The sequence below is a fragment of the Sorghum bicolor genome, chromosome 2 (assembly GCF_000003195.3).
Source record: "Sorghum bicolor cultivar BTx623 chromosome 2, Sorghum_bicolor_NCBIv3, whole genome shotgun sequence".
NCBI classification, from domain to species: Eukaryota; Viridiplantae; Streptophyta; class Magnoliopsida; order Poales; family Poaceae; genus Sorghum; species Sorghum bicolor.
The window spans coordinates 76,032,630-76,055,613 of NC_012871.2; the positions used below are offsets into that span (position 1 = coordinate 76,032,630).

General features: G+C 44.0%; 2 protein-coding genes and 1 pseudogene across 2 annotated transcripts; 2 read left to right on the plus strand and 1 right to left on the minus strand.

The window, feature by feature from the left end:
• LOC8074426 (heavy metal-associated isoprenylated plant protein 35) lies at window positions 6,559-8,166 on the plus strand. The gene is made up of 3 exons (XM_021452643.1): window positions 6,559-6,719; window positions 6,820-6,895; window positions 7,003-8,166. Exons 1-3 carry the CDS (start codon window positions 6,684-6,686, stop codon window positions 7,935-7,937), a joined length of 1,047 nt encoding a protein of 348 aa, XP_021308318.1. The 5' UTR covers window positions 6,559-6,683; the 3' UTR covers window positions 7,938-8,166.
• Window positions 15,730-17,901, minus strand: LOC8078530 (annotated as a pseudogene).
• Window positions 18,865-19,624, plus strand: LOC8074427 (protein RALF-like 1). Its single transcript, XM_002461141.2, has one exon. It carries the CDS (start codon window positions 18,946-18,948, stop codon window positions 19,357-19,359), a length of 414 nt encoding a protein of 137 aa, XP_002461186.1. The 5' UTR covers window positions 18,865-18,945; the 3' UTR covers window positions 19,360-19,624.

The window sequence follows — 22,984 nt, forward strand, 5'->3', positions numbered from 1 at the left end:
TAGTTTTTATTTTTGTCTATATTTAATGTTTCATGCATGTGACACAAGATTCGATGTGACGAAAAATCTTTAAAAAATTTTGATTTTCAGGATGAACTAAACAAGGCCTGGCTGGGCAGAATGGGCCCCTAGAATTGAGGAGCCAGCAAATGTTGGTTCATCACGTACCATAAAAACAACAAACTCTCCTATAAGGACAATCTCAGTGGGGGTTTCATCAGGATGTCATGCACATTTATTAGAGCGCCATGTCAGCAAAACTGCATTTTTTGCATGAAACGAAGAGGAGAGAGAAGGAAGTAGTTTCACCATGGTGAAACTCTGCTGGCGTTGTTTCCCACACGGTGAAACAGAATGAAATCCCCACTAAGGACTAAATCGTTTCACCATCTTGCATGTGATCCAATCATTTTGTAGTAATTAAATGCTTTGCCCAGCCTAGGAAACATCAAGGTGAAACTCATGCATTGTGGAGGTTGTTTCATTGCTCATTTTATTGATGCTCTATCAGCAGATTTATTTTGGAAACTGTGCATTGAAACGGGCCATTAGGACGGGTTTAATCTACGTACATGCTGAGCAGCGGACCGACGATGTTCTCCGCGGTGACCTCTCTGTCTCCAGCCAGATGACCGCGGGGGCGACCTCCTCCAGCTCCAGCCGGATGTCCTCTGAATCCTGCGTGACGGAGAGTAGCGGGTCGGAGTCCACGGACAACAGCGCGACGACGACATCCACGGCGACCTCCTCCGACTCCGGCTTGATGTCCGCCGCGACGACCAGCAACCGCACGTCGGTTTCTATGGCGATGACACGAGCGGTCCGCAGTGTCCTCACGATTGTGAGTGTGACGGAAATGAAGTAGGCGTGCGAGTGATCTCTTCTCTCGAGGACAGTGTGATTAATGACGAGAGCACGCGAATGGGCTGGCACGGCTGGGGCGCCGAAGCACGAGGGGCATCAGCGTCCAAACTGATGTTGAAACGGACGAACGTCCTCCTTTCACGCAACTGCCTTCAATCGAAAGACGTCCTCCTTTTATAATACGGAGGGAGTATTAGACATGCATGTTTGCGGGCAATGTAGCAAATCTTAATATACTAGCCGTATTTGTATGCCACCAAGACCTAGCTAGGTGCCCTTAACTAAAGTTATTCTAATTAAGTGCACTGCTATCGACCTATCGTAGCGTAGAGAAAGTTTCATAGGAATGAAATTTGTTTACACTGTTTCTAATATATGGATGTTTTGGAAACTGGCCATGAAACCTGCACTAAGATGGTTTCTAATAGATAGTAGTTTATGTGTGAGGGCCTGTTTAGATTGGAAATGAAAATTTTTTGGATGTCACATCGGATGTGTCGGAAGGATGTCGGGAGGGGTTTTTAGAAACTAATAAAAAAACAAATTACATAGCTCGTCAGGAAACTGCAAGACAAATCTATTAAGTATAATTAATCTGTCATTAGCACATGTGGGTTACTGTAGCACTTAAGGCTAATTATGGAGTAACTAGGCTTAAAAGATTCGTCTCGCGATTCTCAACTTAACTGCGTAATTAGTTTATTTTTTTATCTACATTTAGTGTTCTATGCATGTGTCCAAAGATTCGATGGGATGGATGAAAAATTTTTGGGTGGGAAACTAAACAGGGCCTGAGGTAAAGATAACTTTGTTAACTAGACAGAGGAATTACATCCATCATTCAAGAGAGCAAATATATGAAAGACGCGCTTGCCTTAGCCACACCACAGTGTGAGTGTGTTCCGTATAGCTAAATGAGCCAACTCATGGACCACTTCACAAATTGAAGTTCTGACGTGACCATGTGATGACTATCTAGCAGTGCCACAACAATCCCGACTCGATCTGATCCAGTTATAATTGAACCTTCGCACCATGCTTGAATACTTCAACACATGCTTGAATTTCTACTTCATGTGCCGACGCACATCAAAAGGGGACTCGACAGGCTATGAGTAGAACGCCGTCGTGATCTCGGAGTACTACTACGCTAACCATTTTACATGAGAGATATTCAAATGGTCCATACAAGATTTAGAATTCGTTTTGGTAAGATTTAGATTAAACATTAAGAATATAATCATCAATAACTTTAGACATATTGAGTTTATAAATATGAAAATTATATAAATAGATTTATTTTGAAAAAAAACTTTCACAACGAAAAAAGAACCAGATACATTATTGTATATGAAAATAGCTTTCACAACGAACCAAATTATCGAACTTGAGTTGTGACAGTCTATATATTTTCGTACAAATTGGTAGTAGTCGACAAAGGAACGAAAGATTTAGAATTGGCCTTGTTTAGATGCAAAAAGTTTTTGGATTTCGCTACTATAGCACTTTCGTTTGTTTATGGTAAATATTGTCCAATTATGAACTAACTAAGATCAAAAAATTTGCCTCGTGATTTACATGTAAACTGTATAATTAGTTTTTTATTTTTATTTAATATTTTATGCATGTGCCGCAAAATTCGATATGACGAGAAATCTGAAAAACTTTTTAGTTTTTGGGGTGAACTAAACAAGGCCAAAAATGGACTAAGGCCTGGTTCAGTTCGCGAAAATTTTTGGTTTTGGCAACTGTAGCACTTTCGTTTGTTTGTGACAATTATTATCCAATTATGGAGTAACTAGGCTCAAAAGATTCGTCTCGCAAATTACAGACAAACTGTAAAATTAGTTTTTATTTTCATCTATATTTAATGCTTCATGCATGTGTATAAAGATTCGATGTGACGGGGAATCTTGAAAATTTTTAGTAACTAAACAATGCCTAATCAGTGGTGAGCCGGAGGAACTAGCCCCCCATCAGTGACCAGACTAGCACGGTCATAGGACGTACAAGTAGCAGTGACCACACTGCTGCCTATTATTACCTTTTATTATACCTCTCAGAAAGTTCAACAGTGGTCGAGGTCGTGTTTTTTTGCTACTGCGCACGAGACAAACCGGTGAAAACGACTGTTCAGGTACTGTAAACACCAAAAAGAACGTGACAGACTAGTGAGCACGACTGTTTAAGCACCGGCGTTGTTTAGTTGATAAAAACTAAAAACTTTTTAAGATTCCTCGTTATATAAATTTTACGGCACATAAATTAAACATTGAATATAGTCAAAAATAAAAAAACTAACTATACAGTTTGGCTGTAAATTGTTAGATAAATCTTTTAAGCCTAGTTAATTTATAATTAAATAATATTTGTCATAAACAAAAAAAAGTGCTACGGTGACCAAAAACTTTTCGTTTCAGCAACTGAGGCCTTGTTTATATCTTAAAAATTTTCGGATTTTAATACTATAGCACTTTTTTTTTATTTGAAAAATATTGTCAAATTATAGAGTAATTAGGCTTACACGAATCGTCTCGCGATTTATAGATAAAATGTGCAATTAGTTTTTGTGTTTTATCTGTATTTAGTGTTTTATGCATATATCGTAAAATTTGATGTAATAAAGAATCTTAAATTTTTATTGCTTTTAGAGTGAACTGAACAAAGCCTGAGCAAGGCCACCAGAGCCTTGTTTACTTCCACCTAAAAAGCTAAAAAAATTTCAAAATTATCCGTCACATTAAAATTTTAAACGTATATATGAATTATTAAATATAAATAAAAATAAAAACTAATTACACAGTTTAGTCAAAATTTACGAAACGAATCTTTCGAACCTAGTTAGTTCATAATTGAACAATAATTACTACAAATCCATAAACAAACAAAAGTACTTCAATATCGCGATTTTCCAACACCAACCGATGTCAATCGGAGCGAACAGCGAAGCAAGGGGCGTCGGGCACAGCTACACAGGCCACATATATATCTAGGTGCACCGACACTGCCATGCGATTCGAATGTTTTCACCGCTTAGGCCAGTCTCAATGCATGTTTAATGAGAATGTCATGCATATTAAATAGGGTGACACATAAGCAAAATTGCTGACTTAGCAGGGTCATTATGGCTCGGTTACCTAGTTTATAGTCTTGGTAACTGTACCATGAAACTATGCATTGAGACTAGACTTAGGTGAATCATGAGAACGCGGTACATTCGTACGTCCGCCTTGACTCGCATGGATCGGAGCTGGCACGTAGAAACTTTTTTACCGTCCGTCCCGTCGTCCCACGCGCGAGACGGCCAAGGTTGTTCGTGCATGCTGCAGCGTCGTCGTGCCCACGAACAATCTACGGACGTTTATTGCCGTAGGATCCGCTATAAATGCGCGTGCTCCCCTATCAGATGGAACGATTCCCCCGCGCTCTGCTGCTGCATCGTCGTGGTCGTGGCCCATGCCAATTGCCATGCACGCCTGTACTCGTCCCGTCCTAGCTTGCTACCAACATACGTACTCTACGTGTCGACATTCCAACGTACTACTAGTACGTACTACGCTACGTACGTACGACGCACCAACAGGCCACAGGCTCTTCTCACAAGAGTACACGTGCACGTAGCCATTGGCAAAGGGCGTCGCTCGCTGCGGAAATACCGTCCTGTTCTCGTCAGCACTGCACAGTTCTCTTCGGAAGCACGTACTTTTGAATAAATAAACAGTAGTTAGTTTTGTGAGCGTCTCCAACAATTTAGAGAATGACTTTACATCAACAATTTTTTTTACTAACATAAGCAACAACATAAATCAAATTTCAGCAAACTGAACAGGGAGCCTAGTACAATACTCCTACTGTCCTAGTACATACTACAAGGAACAATGTCTGACGGGAACGCTGTGTGCCGCCGCGGCTAGCGCTGCTGTCTGTCACCGTGATCGTACGAGTATTGGAATACAGAGTATGTACAACACATACATATAACGGCATATACATTATCGCACAATGGTCCATGTCAGCCAGCCTAGTTGTACGCGAGTTGACCTGCAGCCAGTAGTAGCCTTTTGCTCCTCTTCCAGGTCCCCGGACGATGCGATGCAGCAGGGACGCTCCTGGCTCTGCCTCTCCTACTCCACTTGGAGAAAAGCACCGGAAATAAATTAGCGGCTTGGGCGTCAGCAAGGGTATATATTTTTATATTATTAGACCTCAGATATATAATTCCTTATATGTTCAGTTATTTATTTATTTATTGCTAGTGATTAATCCCTCTTATTTTTTTCTTATCATAAATCAGTTACAATTGGGGACAATCTTAGATTCAGGCCTTGTTTATTTTGCGATTTTTTTGTTTTGACAGCTGTAGAACTTTTGTTTTAATATGACAGAGAAGATTTGTATCATAAATTATATATAAACTATAAAATTAGTTTTTATTGTTTATCTATATTTAATATTCTATATATATATATCCAAAGATTTGATATACAACTCCAACCCAAGTCTCTAAACTAAGCCCTTAAATTTTTATTTACGTGCTATGATAAAAAAGTAGGAGCTCAAATTAAGACTCAACTCCAACCCACCTCCTAAACAAGTAGGATAGGGGTTCTAGATGTGATGGGTTGGAACTATAATTTAAGAGGCATGGAAAATGGGAGCCCAAGTAAGAAGTGAGTTGGAGTTGATTTTTTTAAATCAAATCTCTAGATTTAGAATAGGGACTTGTTTAGGAGGTGGGTTGGAGTTGCTCTAACAAATAGCCTAGAAAAATTCTGGAAACTAAGGGTGTTTGGGACTGCTCTGCTCCACGTTTTTCAGCTCCGCTCCACGTTTTTTTAGCCAAACGGTTTCAGCTCCATGCACTCAGTTCGAGAAAAAAAGGTGGAGTTAGAGCACCTAAAGAGATACTCCACGAACTCCAGTTTTTTATGGAGCTGCTCCATAGTGTAGTTTGTGGAGCAGAGTTCGTGTAGCAGTGCCAAACACCCTAAACGAGCCCGGGGATCTGGAATCCTGCAGCACCGCGCGAGCGCATCGCGCGGTGAAAACGACGCCAGGCCAGATAATATTACGGTGTTGATGAAAAAGAAAAAGAGGCGGTTGAGTGAATGCTGCAGCTGCCGCTGGGTTGGTGCTGCCTCTAATGTCCTGTCGAGCTCGTCACCGAACCAAATCTGTCATGCACTGCACCGGGCACCTGCACCTGGAACGGATCGATCGACATGCACCGGGCACGCTCGCTCTCCGATCGGCGACACGTTGGCCCTGCGTACTGATGACTGCAGACGGCCAGGAAGATGGAGATGGAGACCGTGATCTCAATCTCTGCACAGTTGAGAAAGATGGAGAACAAAAAATCTTATCAGGATCACATGCACGATCTTGCAAAAGCTAAAGAGATGATTGTGGGTGTGTGTGTTATCAGCCATCTGATGGAAGGCAACAACTGCTAATCAGGGAGAGGACCTGCCACGGCCACCATGATGCATCATCATCATCAGCGGCCGCTTCCTTCCTCCAACTCCAATGATGTGACAAATGTGGGTCTGGTGTCACCATCCCCTGCTGCCGGCGCCGCTGCCGGACGAGACGACGAGATCCGTGCCCGGAGCCGGAGGCCCCTGCCTGCCACGCACCGCGACCTGCACGCACGGACCCACCTGTCGGTCTCGCCTTTTACTAGTAGTACACGGTGTTGGTTTGCCATTATAAAGGTTAGCTGGCTAAGCAGCCACGACCCCCCTTGCGTTGCAAAGCCATCAGAGACAGTGGAGGGTTGAGCAGCTCCGGTCGTCCAGCTACTCTAGCTCGCTCTCGCCATGGCGTCAGGGGAAGCAGAGCCGCTGCAGTACACGGTGAGCGCTAGCTTCTTCTTCTCCATGCGTTCCAACCCGCTGCATTTCCCTATCGGTTCCCTGACGTCCTCTCTTCTCTTGTCTCTGTTCTTGCCGGCAGACCACGGCGTTGCGAGTGTCCATCCACTGCGAGGGCTGCAAGAAGAAGGTCAAGAAGGTGCTCCACAGCATCGAAGGTACGTTTCCTTGGCTCTCCTGTTGCATGGGGTCCTTCGTTTTACCGGCGAATTATTCTCTGATGACTCACCGGGGGTTCTTTGCCTGCGGCGGCGAACGCCATCAGGGGTGTACAAGGTGACGGTGGACGCAGCGCAGCACAAGGTGACGGTCACCGGCAACGTGGAAGCCGACGCGCTCCTCCGGCGGCTTCACAAGGCCGGCAAGCAGGCCGCGCTCTGGCCTTCGCCGCCGGCGCCGGCGGCACCCGTCGCTGAGGCTAAGAAGCCCGAGGATGCTGCGACTGCTGCGCTGCCAGCCGCAGCCGGGGACAGCGGCGCCAAGGACGCCCAGGACGCGAAGCCTAAGGAGGCGGAGGCCAAGGAGAAGCCGCCTGAGAACAGCGAGGGCAAGGAGAAGAAGCCAGCTAAGGACAAGAAGGCTGAGAAAGGCGAGGCTGCGGCGAAACCCAGCAAGGACGAGGCTACCAAGGAGGCCGAGGTGGTCACCGAGTCCAAGGAGACGAAGAAGGGCTCCTCTGAGCCGGCGAAGCAAGACGCCGCCGAGGAGGCGGGCGCGGAGGAGCCCAGCGGCGGCGGCGGCGGCGGCGGCAAGAAAGGCAAGAAGAATAAGAAGAACAAGCCCAAGGACGGCGGCGAGGGGGAGGAGGCCCAGGCCCCGGCCGCCCCTGCCACGGCGCCGGCGCCCGATAAGAAACCGCCTCAGCAGCCGTCGTCGGTGCCAGCGCCGTCGCCGGGCCCGGAGCGCCCCCTCGGCGGCGCGTTCCCGTACTACGCGGCGCAGCCGGTGCTGAGCTACAACATGGCGCACCCGAGCTCCAGCGTGTCGTACTACGCGCCCACGCCCGCGATGCCCATGCACCCGATGCCGCCGCCGCCGCCGCCGCACATGGTGCCGTATGGGTACCCGCCGTACCCGGCCATGGTGCCGGTGCCGGCGGAGTTCTTGTACGGCCCACCGGGCATCAGGTCATCCCCGCCGCAGGAGTCGTACAACAATATGTTCAACGAGGATAACGCCAACTCGTGCAGCCTCATGTGATGTCATCCGCCGCCGCCGCCGCGGCGGTGTCCTCGACGTCGAGCTGTAGTTAGAGAGCGGCTCTCATCATCGAAATGCGGCTCGTCCTCGTACTGTCAAATTAGGCGGTCAAATCTCTTCTTGACCAGATTTTTTTTAACTGCTCGGCTCATCATGTAATCAGATGATGGTGATATTATTCTAGTAGTACTGCTGGTACCACTTGCAAATTGCAAACTGTCTTTCCTCCTGTTGCTAGTACTACTACTACTTTCGTGTCATGAACTCGTGGTAAAAAAGGGGATTTGAAAATTTCGGCGAATTTTGAGCGCGGGTACGGTTGGTGAGTGAATTTTGAAGGAGCTCTGGAGATGTTGGTAGCGCAGTGAAGCAGAGGTTTAAATGTGTACGGGTAGTAATTGCCTAATAATTAATGGTGGGAGAGTGGGGCCGGTGCATTGAGCGTTGCGGGACCCTACCCCGGCGGAGGCAGAGTAATCAAAGGTGGGTCCTGTTGGTTGACAGGCCTTTTCTAGGATGATTGCTTTCTGGTGTGCAGGGAATGTGTCACAGTTTGTCACATGTAACGCAATGATTCCCTGCGTCGCGTTGTTGAACCCCCCTTGTCCTGTCTCGACGTTGTATTCCAAATTTAGACGACACACCCAGTTAGTACGTACTCCTATACACAAGCTACATCAACCATGGGTCAGCTACATCAACCATGGGTCAGCTACATCAACCATGGGTCGAACTCAAACAACGGTTAGTAATGGCTAACCGTAAGGTAAGGTCAGTTTTCGGGGGAGAGTTTCCTAGCGTTATTTTTAAGGTTTCCACCTCATGTGAAATAAAATGTAACTTAGATGAAACTCTCACTCTCAATAGAGAGTTTCATTTCATAGTTTTATAGGATTTAATTTCAAGACTCATAGAGTTGGTAATCGTGCCAAGAGAGTTTAATCTAGATGAAACTTATTTCTTCTCTCTCTTCTTAAATACACTGCCATGTCATCCAAAATACTTATGTGGCAGCCTATTTAATGTAAATAAAACTCAGATAAAACTCCCACTGAGACTGACCTAACACCTTCCTCCGCCCCTCTCTCGATCGGCATAGTTGGTTAGGAGTAGTGGATTTGAACATACTTAGGGGGTCTTTCGAACTCTCTACATAATGAAATACATATACAGGCAAAGTATATACAACAACAAAATAAATATTTTGTTACACAAAAAAATTTAAAACTTTAAAAATAACACAAAAAACTTTTGAGGAAAAATAAACAAAATTGGTTAGCCCAAGGTCTGTAACGCTCATATGACGATCAACCGAATTCTCAGGTTAGAGAAAAGAATCACGGTAATATTAGGAAGACTAATCCCAAATAGTATAGGTGTTAATGAAGATCAATTTATATGGGAGTGTTGTTCTGTGTGTCAATAAGGCTATGTTTAGCATATGAAAATTTTTGGTTTTGGCTACCGTAACATTTTCGTTTATATAAATTTTCGTTTATATAAATCACGGACTAACTATTATCAAAAGATTTGTCTCGCAAATTACAGATAAACTATACAACTAATTTTTATTTTTATTTATATTTAATACTTCATGCATGCATCTAAAGATTTGATGTGACGGAGAATCTTGAAAATTTTTAGGAACTAAACAAGGCCTAAATATATATTGCCAAAATATGTTGTGTTGTGCTGGGGGAAGGAGGGGAGGTTTAGGCCTTGTTTAGATCGAAAAAGTTTTTGGATTTTGATACTATAACACTTTTGGTTTTTATTTGACAAATGTTGTCTACTTATAGAATAATTAGGCTTAGTTTTTGTTTATATCTATATTTAATGCATGCTCCGCCGCAAGATTCGATGTGATGAGAAATTTTGAAAAAGTTTTTGGTTTTTGAGATGAACTAAACAAGGCCTTAATCATGTAGCATGGTGGGTCCTCGGTATGTGTGCTGTTGGTGTTTGTGTGAGCATGTTTATTGGTATGAAAAATCATGATTGAAGAATATTGTTCGTTGATTTATTGTGAAAAAAATAGAAAAAGGACGGTTTATAAAAGATGCATAACTGTCCACTTCTGGTTTCGTCGGGAAATTTATTCAGATAGGCGCCCCTAGTAACTTTAAGTAAAAGAAACATCGGTAAGTAATAAGTTATCTGATGTTGGGTTTGAAAGGGAGTTGAGATTAGAAAGAGAGAGCAGAAACACAAGTGTAAAGGGAGGTGTTAATACGAGTACGACGGACGAGCAGCCCTTGGCTTGATTCAAGCATGGGAGACGCAGGATTTGCGATTGCAACTACTGTCGATAGGATAGGAAAGGAACGGGACGGGCATTGGCGTTGGCGCACGGAGAAAGTGCCGCTTGCTCGTTTCGTACCTTGTTTACCGTTCAGCACTAGTATGTATAACCACCCCGGCTTTGCTAGTGCTTGATGATAGTACAACTGATAACAGTAGTATGGTAGTTGGCAGTCTGTGGGCTTTTTTTTACCGGCTGACGACGCCTGGGCATGCACTGGAGCGCAGGCGTTGGCGCACGCACGAGGATCCGCGAGCGACGGGACGCGACGCGGTGACTGTACTGTACTGCACGAGGCTGCTGCAGCCTTCGCGAGGTAGGCTACCACTAGTAATAGGTGCTTTCTAAATTTTTTTGTAATTTTTTCGAGATTATCTGTTATATAAATTTTAACAGCTTACGTATGTACTATTTAAATATAAATAAAAATTAACTAATTACAAAATTTATCAGAAATTTATGTCTAGTTAGTTTATATTTAAATAATATTTATTAAATACAAACGAGAATACTACAGTATTTATTTTGTAAAAAAAAGTTACACCTAAACAAGGCCCTAGTAATGGTAGGATAGGACGACTGTTCTCCTAGTAGCGGAATGGAATCTAGATTAGCTAGCGGCCTGGTACTACAGCAGATGGCAGGCAGCGGCAGCGGCGGGTTAATGTTAATCTAATCCCCGCCGTAATTAATCCCCAAAAGGCAGAGCCGCTTTTGCGCTTGACGGCCAGCTCACGGTCACGGTTGACGCCCGCCGCTGCTGCCGGTGAATCGCATCTCATCGCCTCGGCACTCGGGCACTCCAGCTGCGATGCGATGCGGATGCGGCAGACTGGGGCACCGCGCCAGCCGGTTTGACCACCCCAGCCCGCATCGCCCGCGTCCGCAGCCGTGGCGTGTTTTCCCGTGGCCGGGCGCCGTTTCCGCACCTCGCCGTCTCTCGCGCCCTCCCCTGTCCCCAGTCCCGCCTCCTGCCCCTCCTGGGACTGGCTAGGCGACGAGAGTTCCCCCGTACCAGTGCAAATTATGGTCACTGAAATTTTAACTTTTATACACTACAGATGCTTATGTCAGTTTTAGTAGAAATTTCATATGCACATTAGATAAAACTGATGTATCATAGTTTAAATGAAGAGAGTAATGAAAATAGTTTCATACGATGGACTTGTTTACACTGTTTCTAACATCAATGAGTCATAAGCTTTGTTTAGTTCGCGATTTTTTTTTAGTAGCGTAGCATATTTGTAACTATAGCAACTAGTATTCCATTATAGACTAATTATGTTTGAAAGATTTGACTCGTAAAATACATGTAAATTATGTCATTAGTTATTTTTTATTTATATTTAATGTTTCATAAATATGTTCAAACATTCAATAAGACGAAGTGAAAAATTTTTGAGTAAAAAAGTAAACCAAGTTTTAGAAGCAGAGCCATGAAACTCTATCAGAGACTGACCTTATACTGGCCTGTTTAGATTCTAAATATTTACATTCCAAAACTTTTGGTTGTAAATTGTACATTCTAAATAGGTATTTAGATGCTTCTCAAATTTTTTGGTCTACAACTCATAAGACACGCACCTCTAAGCAAATTTACACAGTTTTGAGACTCTAAGGTCCCAAATTTCAAATTTTTACAGCCTAAATTTTACAGGCCCCTGTTTAGATCCATTCTTTCAAAAAATACTTATTTTTCTAAAAGTTTTGTCTGTTTGAGGTCTAAAATTCTGTGAAAAAAGAACTTTTCGTTTGGTGAAAAATACTGCTAAAGCAGTACGACAGAACCGAACCAATGGAGGCCGAGGGAGTACACCTACTGCAGTGTACTCCCGGCTGTAGCGCGAGCGGCCTGTAGTTGGCCTTGGCGCCTCGTCGTCCCTTCGTCCGGGGCGGGGTGCGAATTGATGGCGCCGGCGGATGCGGCGCTGATTCACGGCTGCAAACTTGTTCTCTAGCGCGTGGCCTTTTGCGCTGCGGCAGGCATGCATGGCGCCCCCGCCTGCCGGGCCGCGGAGTACGAGGGAGGCCGGCCGGCGAGCCTGAGCCTGCTGCTCGCTGCCTGAGGGGCCTTGTTCAGTTCGCAAAAACGGGTGGAAAACGGCACGGTAGCACTTTCGTTTTTATTTGACAAATATTGTCTAATTATAGAGTAAGTAGGCTCAAAAGATTCATCTCGTGGTTTACAGATGAACTGTGCAAATAGTTTTTGTTTTCATGTATATTTAATGCTCCATGCATGTGCCGCAAGATTCGATGTGACGGAGAATCTTGAAAAATTTTGCGAAGTAAACAAGGCCGTACTCCTCCTGACTCCTCCTACTCGTGATCAAGGCGGCCCTGCTCAGTCACTGCTCACCGCGAGAGACAAGCAAGTCTGCCGCTGCAAGGGCCCTTCTTCAATGTCAATACCAGGCGCCAGCAGCAGGCATTCATTCATTGCGTGCTGCTACCTCATTCATGGCATGAGCATGAGCATGAGCATTGCGTTGGCCAATCACATTCACATCCCAAGCCTGGCAGCGAGATTCGTTTCCTCATTCAGCATTGCCGTATTTTGATGGAACCATACCAAAGACTGCATCAGCTCGGTTCAAACCATGGAGAGTGTACCGAGTACTAATACCAAGTACTCCTACAACTGTACAGGTAGACGGCCTTTTCTTTTTGGTGCTGTGGATCTTTTTTCTGTATGTGTATCTACAGCCGCAAGCTAATTAGGAGAATGTGATTGGCAATTAGGAGAGGATCTAACTAAATCTTGCTAGGCCAGGCCTAAGTGCGATATTACTAGTGAAACCTTTGCAAGCCTAAAGGATTAGCATGTCCTTTTGAATTGATCCACAATAGAATACTAGTGCTCCCCATCATATCTACATGCATGCTTAGCTAGGACGACTGGTCGGGAGTAGTTAGATCCTCTGAAACTCTCGATCTGAAAACAACCATTTCATTGCCGCACTCATGTCATGTGTGATGTGTCTGCACGTGCTACGCTGGAGGTTGTACGCTAATGCAACCATGCAGGTGATTATATATCGAGCCACAGAGATAATAGTACTTCTCCTAGTCTCCTACCCAAACCCAACACTTACCGCCGCCATCACCATGGTTTGACTATTAGCCACCCTTTGCGTACAGTACGTCCTGCTGCACGCTTTTATCAAGTCCCGTCCATCAGTAGGACGGAATCACGGCAGATCTGTGCTTGTCAAGGTGCTAATAATCTAAGTGAAGCGCATGCATGCATTATTAACACGTACGTATACGTACTCCTCCTACGTTTTTTTACTAACTATTCGTTTTCCAGCTGAAAGGCAGAAAATGGGTGCTGACCAGGTACGCGTGTACGCTCGTAATACGAGTTTCAAATGTGCAAGCAACGTATTGTAGTCGTAGTACCTACGTACGGCCGTACGCCCTGAAAAGATCCGGGCTCAGAAGATCTAACAACAGTAAAGACAAGAGAAAACAAGCAAAAACAAATTCGAAAAAAACAGCAAGGGCCCGGGCCAGGGCCACTGTCCAGCTTCAGCCTTCAGGGACGCATCACCGATTCACCGGCCGGGTGCTGGCGATGGCTTTACGCTGGCGAAAACATCGCAGTGGGAGGCCGACATGTACGTACGTATTGATCGTGTAGCGGGGTAGTGCAGGCAAAACTGTTTCAAAGCAGCGGCACATTTCCGTCTGAAAAAGGAGATCTTGTTGGGTCCATTCACATTCATTCAGAGTGCAGGAGGAGTACGTACGTGCGTGCAATCGCTTTGCTAGTACTAGTATCGTTCTGACCTGACGATGATCTGTGTCATCAGTCATGTGTGTGCTAGCTTAGCTAGCTCACTCTCCTAATTAGTAACTAGTAGCTTTTGCCAGCCAGGTACTCGGATCGAGTCCTTAGCTCGGAAGGAAGCAAAATTAGCCCAGGCCCAGGCCATGATTACCATGGTTGAAAGCTCACTCTCACCACTGATGCTTTCGGAAAAGCCGCCATGCCCATGCATGGCCTCTCTTTTCCCTCTTTACTTTTTTTAAATTTAATCCATGCGCTTCGTCAATCACACACAAAAAGTCATCAAGTGCTGTACAGCCGTTAGCCGTAGACTAAAGACAAAAGAGCAGTATATATAGAGTATAATGTATCCATTCCATTCATCAGTTGATCGCAAAAGCCCGACAAGAAAAAAAAAAGGAAGAAAAAAGAAGAAAAACTAGACCAAACTAGAAGGAACTATAGTTTAGCACTTTATTATCATATAAAAAAAATACTATGGAGAATGCTGCACACTACAGGTCGAGAGGTAACTCCTCGTTCTCACCGAAAAGGTTTCACTCTTTGTGCTATTTCGGTAAAATGGTCCCCTAATATAGTTACTCACGGTACATTTCTACATGGCTGCAAGCTGCAGAAGAAAATCTTCTACCTTTCCATCAATGTCTTAGAGAAGGTCTTATCCCTAATGGTCCACCTTTTTTTATGTCAGAAGGAAATATATAGGAACCTCAAATAAAGTTCGGTGATGATTTAACTTGGATGATCTGGCTCTGGCATACATACATGCCTCGGCCAGCTGAGCTAGCTCAACTTCCTAGTCCTAAGATCACCAAGCCTGACGAATGTGTAATTCAACTAACTGGGCTATCCTGTAGGTCCAATGTAGCTTTTGGGCCAAGAAAACCACCTCGGCCTGGTCCAGACTCCAGCGGATAACTTCTCTTCTTCTTCAGCGGATAACTCGCAGCGATCAGCCGATCAGGGTTCAGGAGGGTTCGCATCAAGCATCAACTGACACAGCCTAGCTGAAGAGCATTACAGGTTCCAGGTTGCATTACTCGTATGTCCAGGGTTTGGATTAAAACAGAAGAATACAAGCGTTTAAACCACTAGGCTGGTCTCAACGGACAGAGATGGAGTCCCAGTCTCACACAACATTTCTGCTGCATATACAGGGTGACCATTTTGACAGCTAGTTTTGTCTGTACAAGAAAACATGTCCAAGGCCAAATAATTGGAACAGTTAAAAGGAAAAAACTGTATCAACGAACAGTTTCTTCTCATTCTTCCATTGCAGTACATCTTTTAGCGAAAGATCTTCTCCATCTCAATAAAGTTACATTACATGCTAGTGATATGTCAATATCCATAGTCATCCTTGCTCTCCAATGGTTTCCAGTAGGATAGACTATTGAGATAGTGCAACATGTGCATGTGCAGGCCCATGCCTCAGAATGGCCATGTCTGAACTCTGAAACCAACTTCATGCCACTTCAATACCAAGTGATACAACAGATTGTTTAAATATAGCAGAGAGGAGCTTCATCAGAATATAAAGCAGCCACACAGTTCTGTATATTTTGTGTCACTTCAATACCAAGTGACACAAACGAAGTGAAAGGCAACAGAAGCTCCTCCTCTTCTTGAAAGCATACAACGAGTGAACAGAGTCTGGAACAACCTCATCAGAAGTCAGTCAGATACACTTACGTGGTTCATTCAGGATCCCGGGGGCTAAAGAGCGAAGCGATGGCCTTAGAATTGAGCAGTTTCAGCGCAGGGCCTGACTCGATGCACCTTGGGGTTTTGTACTGGTTAATGGAGCTGCCTTAGAACAAGCTTATCAACAGATGCAACTTCTACTGGCTATCTTGCAACAATTACCTGTCTCAGACCTCCAAGATTCTTGGTCAACCTCCTCAGGGAAATTTACTGCAAAAAAGGCCTACATTTACCTCGAGGGACATGAGCAGATACCCCTGGTCTTTCACTGGTTATGGAAAACTTTCTGCCAACCAAAACACAAGATTTTCTTCTGGCTACTACTGAAAGATAGGCTAAGTACAAGAAACCTGTTAAGAAGGAAGAACATGATTCTAGAATCTTATGACTGTGTACTTTGCCAAAGAAAAACAGAAGAGACCCTGTTACATCTCCTGTCCTTTTGCTCAATCATGTTGGGCCGCAATTGGCTTTAACATTCAAAATCAGTTTAACATCTTCCATGCCTTGGACCTGATCAGAGAGCAGGCAAATCATGAATTCTTCCTGCTGTCAGCAATATTAATGACCTGGTCAATTTGGGGGGCAAGAAATGACTACATCTTTAAAGGAATACAGCCTAGCTTAACAAGAACTAAGAGTTGCTACTTAAAGGAGCTGCAGATCTTGTCTCTGAGAGCAAGCACTAGGCACAAGGTGGCATTTGATTCATGGATCCTGAATCTTTAGTGCTGTGTCTTTCTTTTTTTATTTTCTTCTACTCTTTCAGAGTTTCTTGACTCTGTTCTTTTTGTATGTTTTCTCTCGCTCTTTGTTCTGTACTGTTTGAACCTCTTTTAATAAATGCTCCTGTAGGGATCTTCGATCCCTCCGGCTTATTCAAAAAAAAATGGAGCTGCCTTGGCTGACCAACAGATCCATCAGAGCATCAAAGGCGCCAGCCGTATCTCCAGTGGCCCTACAGACTTGTCATGGGCTCTGCCTCTGCAGCGCCTGTAGACGTAGTCAAGTGACTCCTCCACAGCAATGCAGCAGCTGTCGAGGAGCTGGGCATCCAGAGGTGGACTTGATCTCCCAGAACAGAACGTAGTGGCCCGGGACCGTGGAGGTGTCGGTGCAGCTAGAGTACTCCAGGAGGAGGTGGTTTTGGTTCTCCAAGATTTTCTTGGCCCGGGACACGCTACTGTGGAGATCCTCCTTGTTGGTCTTATCTGAATCAATGCTGAGGATCACATTTCTCCGGCAGATGAATTTGAATTGTGGTGCACGGTTGTACCTGCAAATACCTGAACAAAAAAAAAATGGAATTCAGATTTACATTAGTTATGACTGAGTATTAGTTGAAGTATAACTGCAGATTATAGTTATATATTTGCAAGAGGTGTTCTTACCAACAAATGTGGTAACCACGAACTCATAGTAGCATCCAACCTTGACATCCACCAGGCTGACAAGCTTGTCATTCTCCACCACCTCATCATCCTCCACTGACTTGAGGCCATCATCGAATGGTACGAATTCAAAGTAGGCCATGCTCGGAAGGATGGTGTAAGACACGTCTTTTGGGCTGCACAGCAGCCTCAGATTGACGCCAAAGTAGCTTTCTGAGGAAGCATACATGGTGCAGACCAAGGGAATCCTACCATCGCTGTAGAATTCAAGCATGGGGATATATTGTGCCATCGTTCCCGTAAGAACAGCTTAGATGTACTTAACATTAGGCAAAAGCCTACCAATAACTCCCTTCCATGACCCTGAGCTGCATATCGCCTCAATTTCATCAGCTAGCTCAGGGTTGGGCATTGCAAGAAAACTCTCCATGGCCAACCAGCATGTGGCGTTGGTGATGTTGGAATTGATCTAGCCGGTTCGGATGTCAGTAACTAACTAGGTCATACCAATGCTTCTCAAGAAAACTGATGGACCGAAGGAATGCTGAGGCAAAAACTGCTCCGAGATGAAAGAGTAGCTGGCAGTACATGCTCTGCTGGCTGTGAGGGCAAAGAATGACCTCATCAGGACTGGTATAACTGTTGTAGAGGTCATGCTTGCGCTGTAAGAACTGAGGGCTCTTATAATAGCTAGTGAGGACTGATCGGACTGGGATGCCAGCATTTCACAAAGAGAAGATACATGGCCTTCCCCTCGCCAAGGCCTTGTACATACCTGGAGACTTGACTAAGTCAAAATTTGTTACAAGCATGGTAAAATCTAACAGCAGACTCTGAAACCTTTGAAATGTACTGATAGGACACTCTCTGAGATCTCTCTTTAATTTTGCTGAATGGAAGCAAGAGCAAAAAGATGTGATAATATAAGTTTATCTGAATTCCAAGTATCACGATAAAAACAAAATATCTCTCAAGATTGTTTAATGCATATTTAAGAAATACTGAAAGTCCTATTAGGTTAAATAATTTGCTAAAGAGTTAAATCAGAAATCTAACATTTTTTAGGCCTTCCTGAGCTCGCTCGGCTTTGTTTCTTCGATAGGATTGTTTCGCCTCGCTCAGCTTTGTTCGCGTGGAGCCTGTCTAGCTGAGCGAGCCAATTTGACTCTCTTAGTCGGGCAAAGCAAAATTTGCTTGCACAAGCTTTGAGGTCTTCGGGCAAGTCATCCAAACAAGCTAGGCAGCTTCCTATCCTCGCTGAGCGAGGCGATACAGTGGTTGGCGAGAGAACCAAGCAACCCTTGTCTTTCTAGAAATCACGGCTATTGATTCAGCCGCCTTTAGTATAAATCGCCGGTGTCTTTAAAAATAATTTCTATAGTAACATTCGAACACAAAAAAATCATGAACCCTGTATTTTTTTTTCATGTGAAATTTATGAATGATTAATATGAAAATCTTGAGTTACAGAGGAACTCTACATTCTTAAAGCTGATTGCGAGAAATGTTAGGGATGGGAGAAACATATATCCTGTTGGTGGAAGTCAATGCTAAAACTGACAATCATGACCCTGTTAATATGATTGGAAGAATTATTTGTTGGAAAAACATTATATCCTGTTAGTGGAAGCCCAGTCCTCCTTATTTTTTTAGCAAGGGGAGCTCCCCCAAAGTCAAATGGCAACTGAAATGATTCCTCCCTTCGGCCGTCCATCCTCTGTTTTTAAACCTCTCATCTGCGCAGCGCGCCCTTGCCGATCATATCACAAGCTCAACGCAAGAGAGACGCCCAGCACGTCCGCCAGACTGCCACGAACCATGGCACGGCACGCACGCGCCCCGCTCCTCCTCGCCCTCGTCGCCACGCTCGCGGTGGCCGCGGCGTCGGCGTCGGCCTACGCGCGCGCCGCCGAGGACGACACGGAGCTTCTCACCGGCGGCGACGACGACGTGCTCGGGCTTGGCGGCATGCTCCGCGGCCGGCGGCGGCTCGACGACGCCAACGCCACGGGCCTCGACGGCGCCAACGCCACGAGCGTCGACGACGGCAACGCCACGAGCATCGACGCCGCCGTCACGTTCACGTGGACGGGGTTCATCGGCTACGCCGCGCTGTCCAGGGACATCGTGCCGTGCTCGCTGCCAGGCGCGTCCTACTACAACTGCCGCCCCGGCGCGGAGGCCAACCCCTACAGCCGCGGCTGCTCCGCCATCACGCGGTGCCGCGGCTGAGCCAGCTGCTGCGACGGCGAGCGAGACTACTGCTAGGCTGCTAGCTGTGTGTCCCGCTTCTGCCATGGCTGCCCCGCCGCTAGCTGCTTGCACGCGCGCTTCTCCTGATTCAGAATGTTCAAAGAACTGAACAGAGGTTTTACCATTTTGCTGTAAATCGTTGCTATCCTTGTGATAAGATTAAGAACGACGTTTGTATTTTGTGTGATGTGTATGAGTATGACAATATCCAATATAAGTTGATTGATTCTTATAGTATTCAAGATTAATGTTGCGATGTGTATCTGCTTTTTGCCACGGTGCTGGGATAACGCAGCCATACCCACTGAATAACAGAACTGAGCAGTCATTCTAGAAAAACGCAGTACTCTGAGCTCAGACGATCTCAGCTTTTTTTTTTGGATAAAGGAATATACCATTCGAATGAGTATAGTTGTTGAGTGCAGATCTATGGTGTTTATCTCAAGTTCCACCATATGGTGAAAAACAGAGACGATCTCTCTGCCCTTGACTGCTTAGGGGGCGTTTGGTTTGTGGTGGTAAAGTTTAACGGGTACTGTAGCATTTTTGTTTTATTTAACAATTAGTGTCCAATCATGGACTAATTAGACTCAAAAGATTCGTCTTGCAAATTACTCTCTAGCTGTGTTTTTAATTTCGTAAATAATCTATATTTAATACTTCATGCATGTGTTCGAACATTCGAATTGACAGACGATAAAGTTTAACAAAGGCAACCAAACACCCCCTTAATTCCTTCATTTTACACAACTTGTTAAGGCCGCGTTTAGTTGGGTACGTTGAGAAACTGCAGAAACTAAAACGGTGTGGCATTGTCTTCACGTTCGTTTGTACTGCGACAAGCTTTTGATCCCCAGTGCGTATGCGAATAGAAGTTCGCCGGTTTTGAATCTGCCGGCAGACTTCTTGACGATTGTGCAGCGGCAGCTAGCGAGTAGCGACGATATCGAAGTTACAGGTTGTTGCAAACAGGAAGACAGCATTACATACAAGATGTACAGGGACTGCTGTTCCACTACTTGGATATGATGATTAGCGGTTGACCCAGCTCAGATAGAGGACATGTTATTCACTAATGTTTTTCTTTCTTTTCTTTATAGCAATAGTATTAGTATTACGTATGGTAGTTCAGGGGATGCTTGCTGGAACAAAATACTCGGCAGTTGGAGATCTTGGAGGCAAACTATCCATAGGGATCTTCAGCTTTTTTTTTTCCCTTCATTTTTTATCTGGAAACTCCCATACGTGTATACCACGGGAAGAGGCCGTGAGTGTTTAATAGTGCTTAAAAAAACGTAAGGAATGCCCTTTCACGGTTTGATAGTGCTGGCCAACTCTTACAGCATCAAACTATTTCATTATTAATAAAACTTACGTAGCATATGATTTCTAGCTGCGTGTACTTGAACTTATAGATGCTAATGTATTTAAAAAAATCAAAAAGTTAAAGAGATCTAATTTGGAATTAAATTAAAATATACTATAATTTGAAACAGATGAGGAGGTAGTGTCTTAAAGGAATATCTGTTTGTTGTAATTTTAGCATGCATCTGTTTAATTTAGAAAACAAGCGAGACCATCAAACCGTGGTTTGTTCATTGTTGATGAGGGCTTTGCTTGGATGGACTCGTATCCACCTTGATCCATGGAGTTGAGTTGAGTACGAGTACATAAAAAACAAGCCATGAAAGGGCAACCAACTAAAACATGATATTTCAAACACTTATTACCGTTGTTTTTTTTTCTCTGAACATGTAACACTACATTACATTTTGCTAATAGATAAGCCCGGCTAAGGCATGTTCGCTGGTCTGAAAAGTCATGGCTAAAATTATTGTTGGCTGATTTATCGTGAGAGAAAAATACTGCTGACTGATATAAAAAATACGGTTGAAAAAAAAACGAACAGGCCTGATTGATTCAATGACTCATGCACTCAGTGTGAGCGCTCATGTTTCTAGCCAGGGGCGAACCCATATTGGCTTTCCCTAATGCACAACCACACATGCACCATCAGTGTTGGGGGCGTGGAGATAAAACACAGGGGCTATATTTTTTCAATGGCAATCATAACAGGTTAGCGGTCATCTAATGGATACTACTAGGCTCTTCTATCATTTTGTGTTTGTTCTCTGTAGGCTGCAGCCAATGCTTTCTAGTTTCTATATGCTTCATAGCTTCACAGAACAACTTTTTACAGAGCAATATAAGAAAAATAGTAGTATATGCAGTAATAAAACATGCAAGCAAGGAGGGCAGGAGCCCAGGTTTGCCTCTACGAGGCTCCGTCCGATAAAATGAAAGTTTACTAATACCAGCCTCAAATCACCCATGTATTTCCCTTTAAATGCATCAATTCTTTTAATGTTTGATAGAGTGTGCATTATGGTCGGCTTTGAGCTGGCTTCACCACTGCTTTATAGTTGTTTGTTCGTGTAATGGAAAGCAGCATGTACATTGATGACAAGACATATATAGTGATTTTGCTAATGTCAAATTCTTGTAATTTAGTCTCCTATATAACTTGAGACAAACACCATAAATTTACATACACTCTACCAGCTTATAATTTGCTTATTGCAGAAATAAATGTTTATAAGATGGCTATTGCCAAAATAAGTGTTTCTTTGCACAATTCAATTTGTACTAAAACACATAGACTGATGCTCCGTTTGGTTTTGAGGAATAGCAGTGGGAACCAAATGTTCATGTAAATGCTTCTACATACAAACGCGGGAAAGACCATAAGGTAATTTCGCAGTGATTCTCCTCCAGTAACTTCCTAGTTCTGTTTAGTAATTTTTAGTATTTTTTTCCTGAATGCAACAAGTTAAAAAATGGATTGTAGTTAAGTTGTTCTTTGTCCCCAAAAAAGTTCAAATTTTTTTGAAACATATTTTTATTTGTACGATTTTCAGAAAAAATATATTATCATAATGCAATTCTGATTCATCATTCAAAATGTTTATTAAGAAAACTTGGATCTGAATTTTTTGACCAACTTATGATGATTGTAATTTTTCTGAACTGCCGTAGCTTCGTATAAAGCATTTTTGGGAAAAGCTTTACCAGGCAACAAGCCATATAAAAGTCTGAACGTATTGTCTAGAGCAAGCACGGTGTCGTCCGAAAGAAGGTCTGGGCTTGTTTGGCACAGCTCAACTTCACTAGTAAAGCTGTTTTTCTAGAAAATAGCTTCATGAGTGACTTTCTAGATGAAGCTAAGCTGTTTTGGAAAAAGTGTTTGGCAAAATAGCTTCACCAACTACTTCATGCATAGTTGAGAGAGAGAGAAATGAGGGAGAAGCTGCAATAAGCTACTTTTTTCCAGCTTCATCCAACTTATGTCTTTGTGAGAGGAGGGAAAAAACAACTTCACCCATGAAGCTGTTTTGGAAATAAGTGTTTGGCAAAAAAAACAGCTTACAACAACTCATGAAGCTGTTATGAGCTGTACCAAATAGGCCCTTAAGTGCTCTGATTAGTTTCCCATTCAGTTACATCCAATAGTTGTCTACCGCGTGGCGCCCAGCTTTGCCATTTGAAGGTTGCCAAATGTCACAGTCCTTCCCTGATTCCTCCGAGGGATCTTGCCACGTCGTCG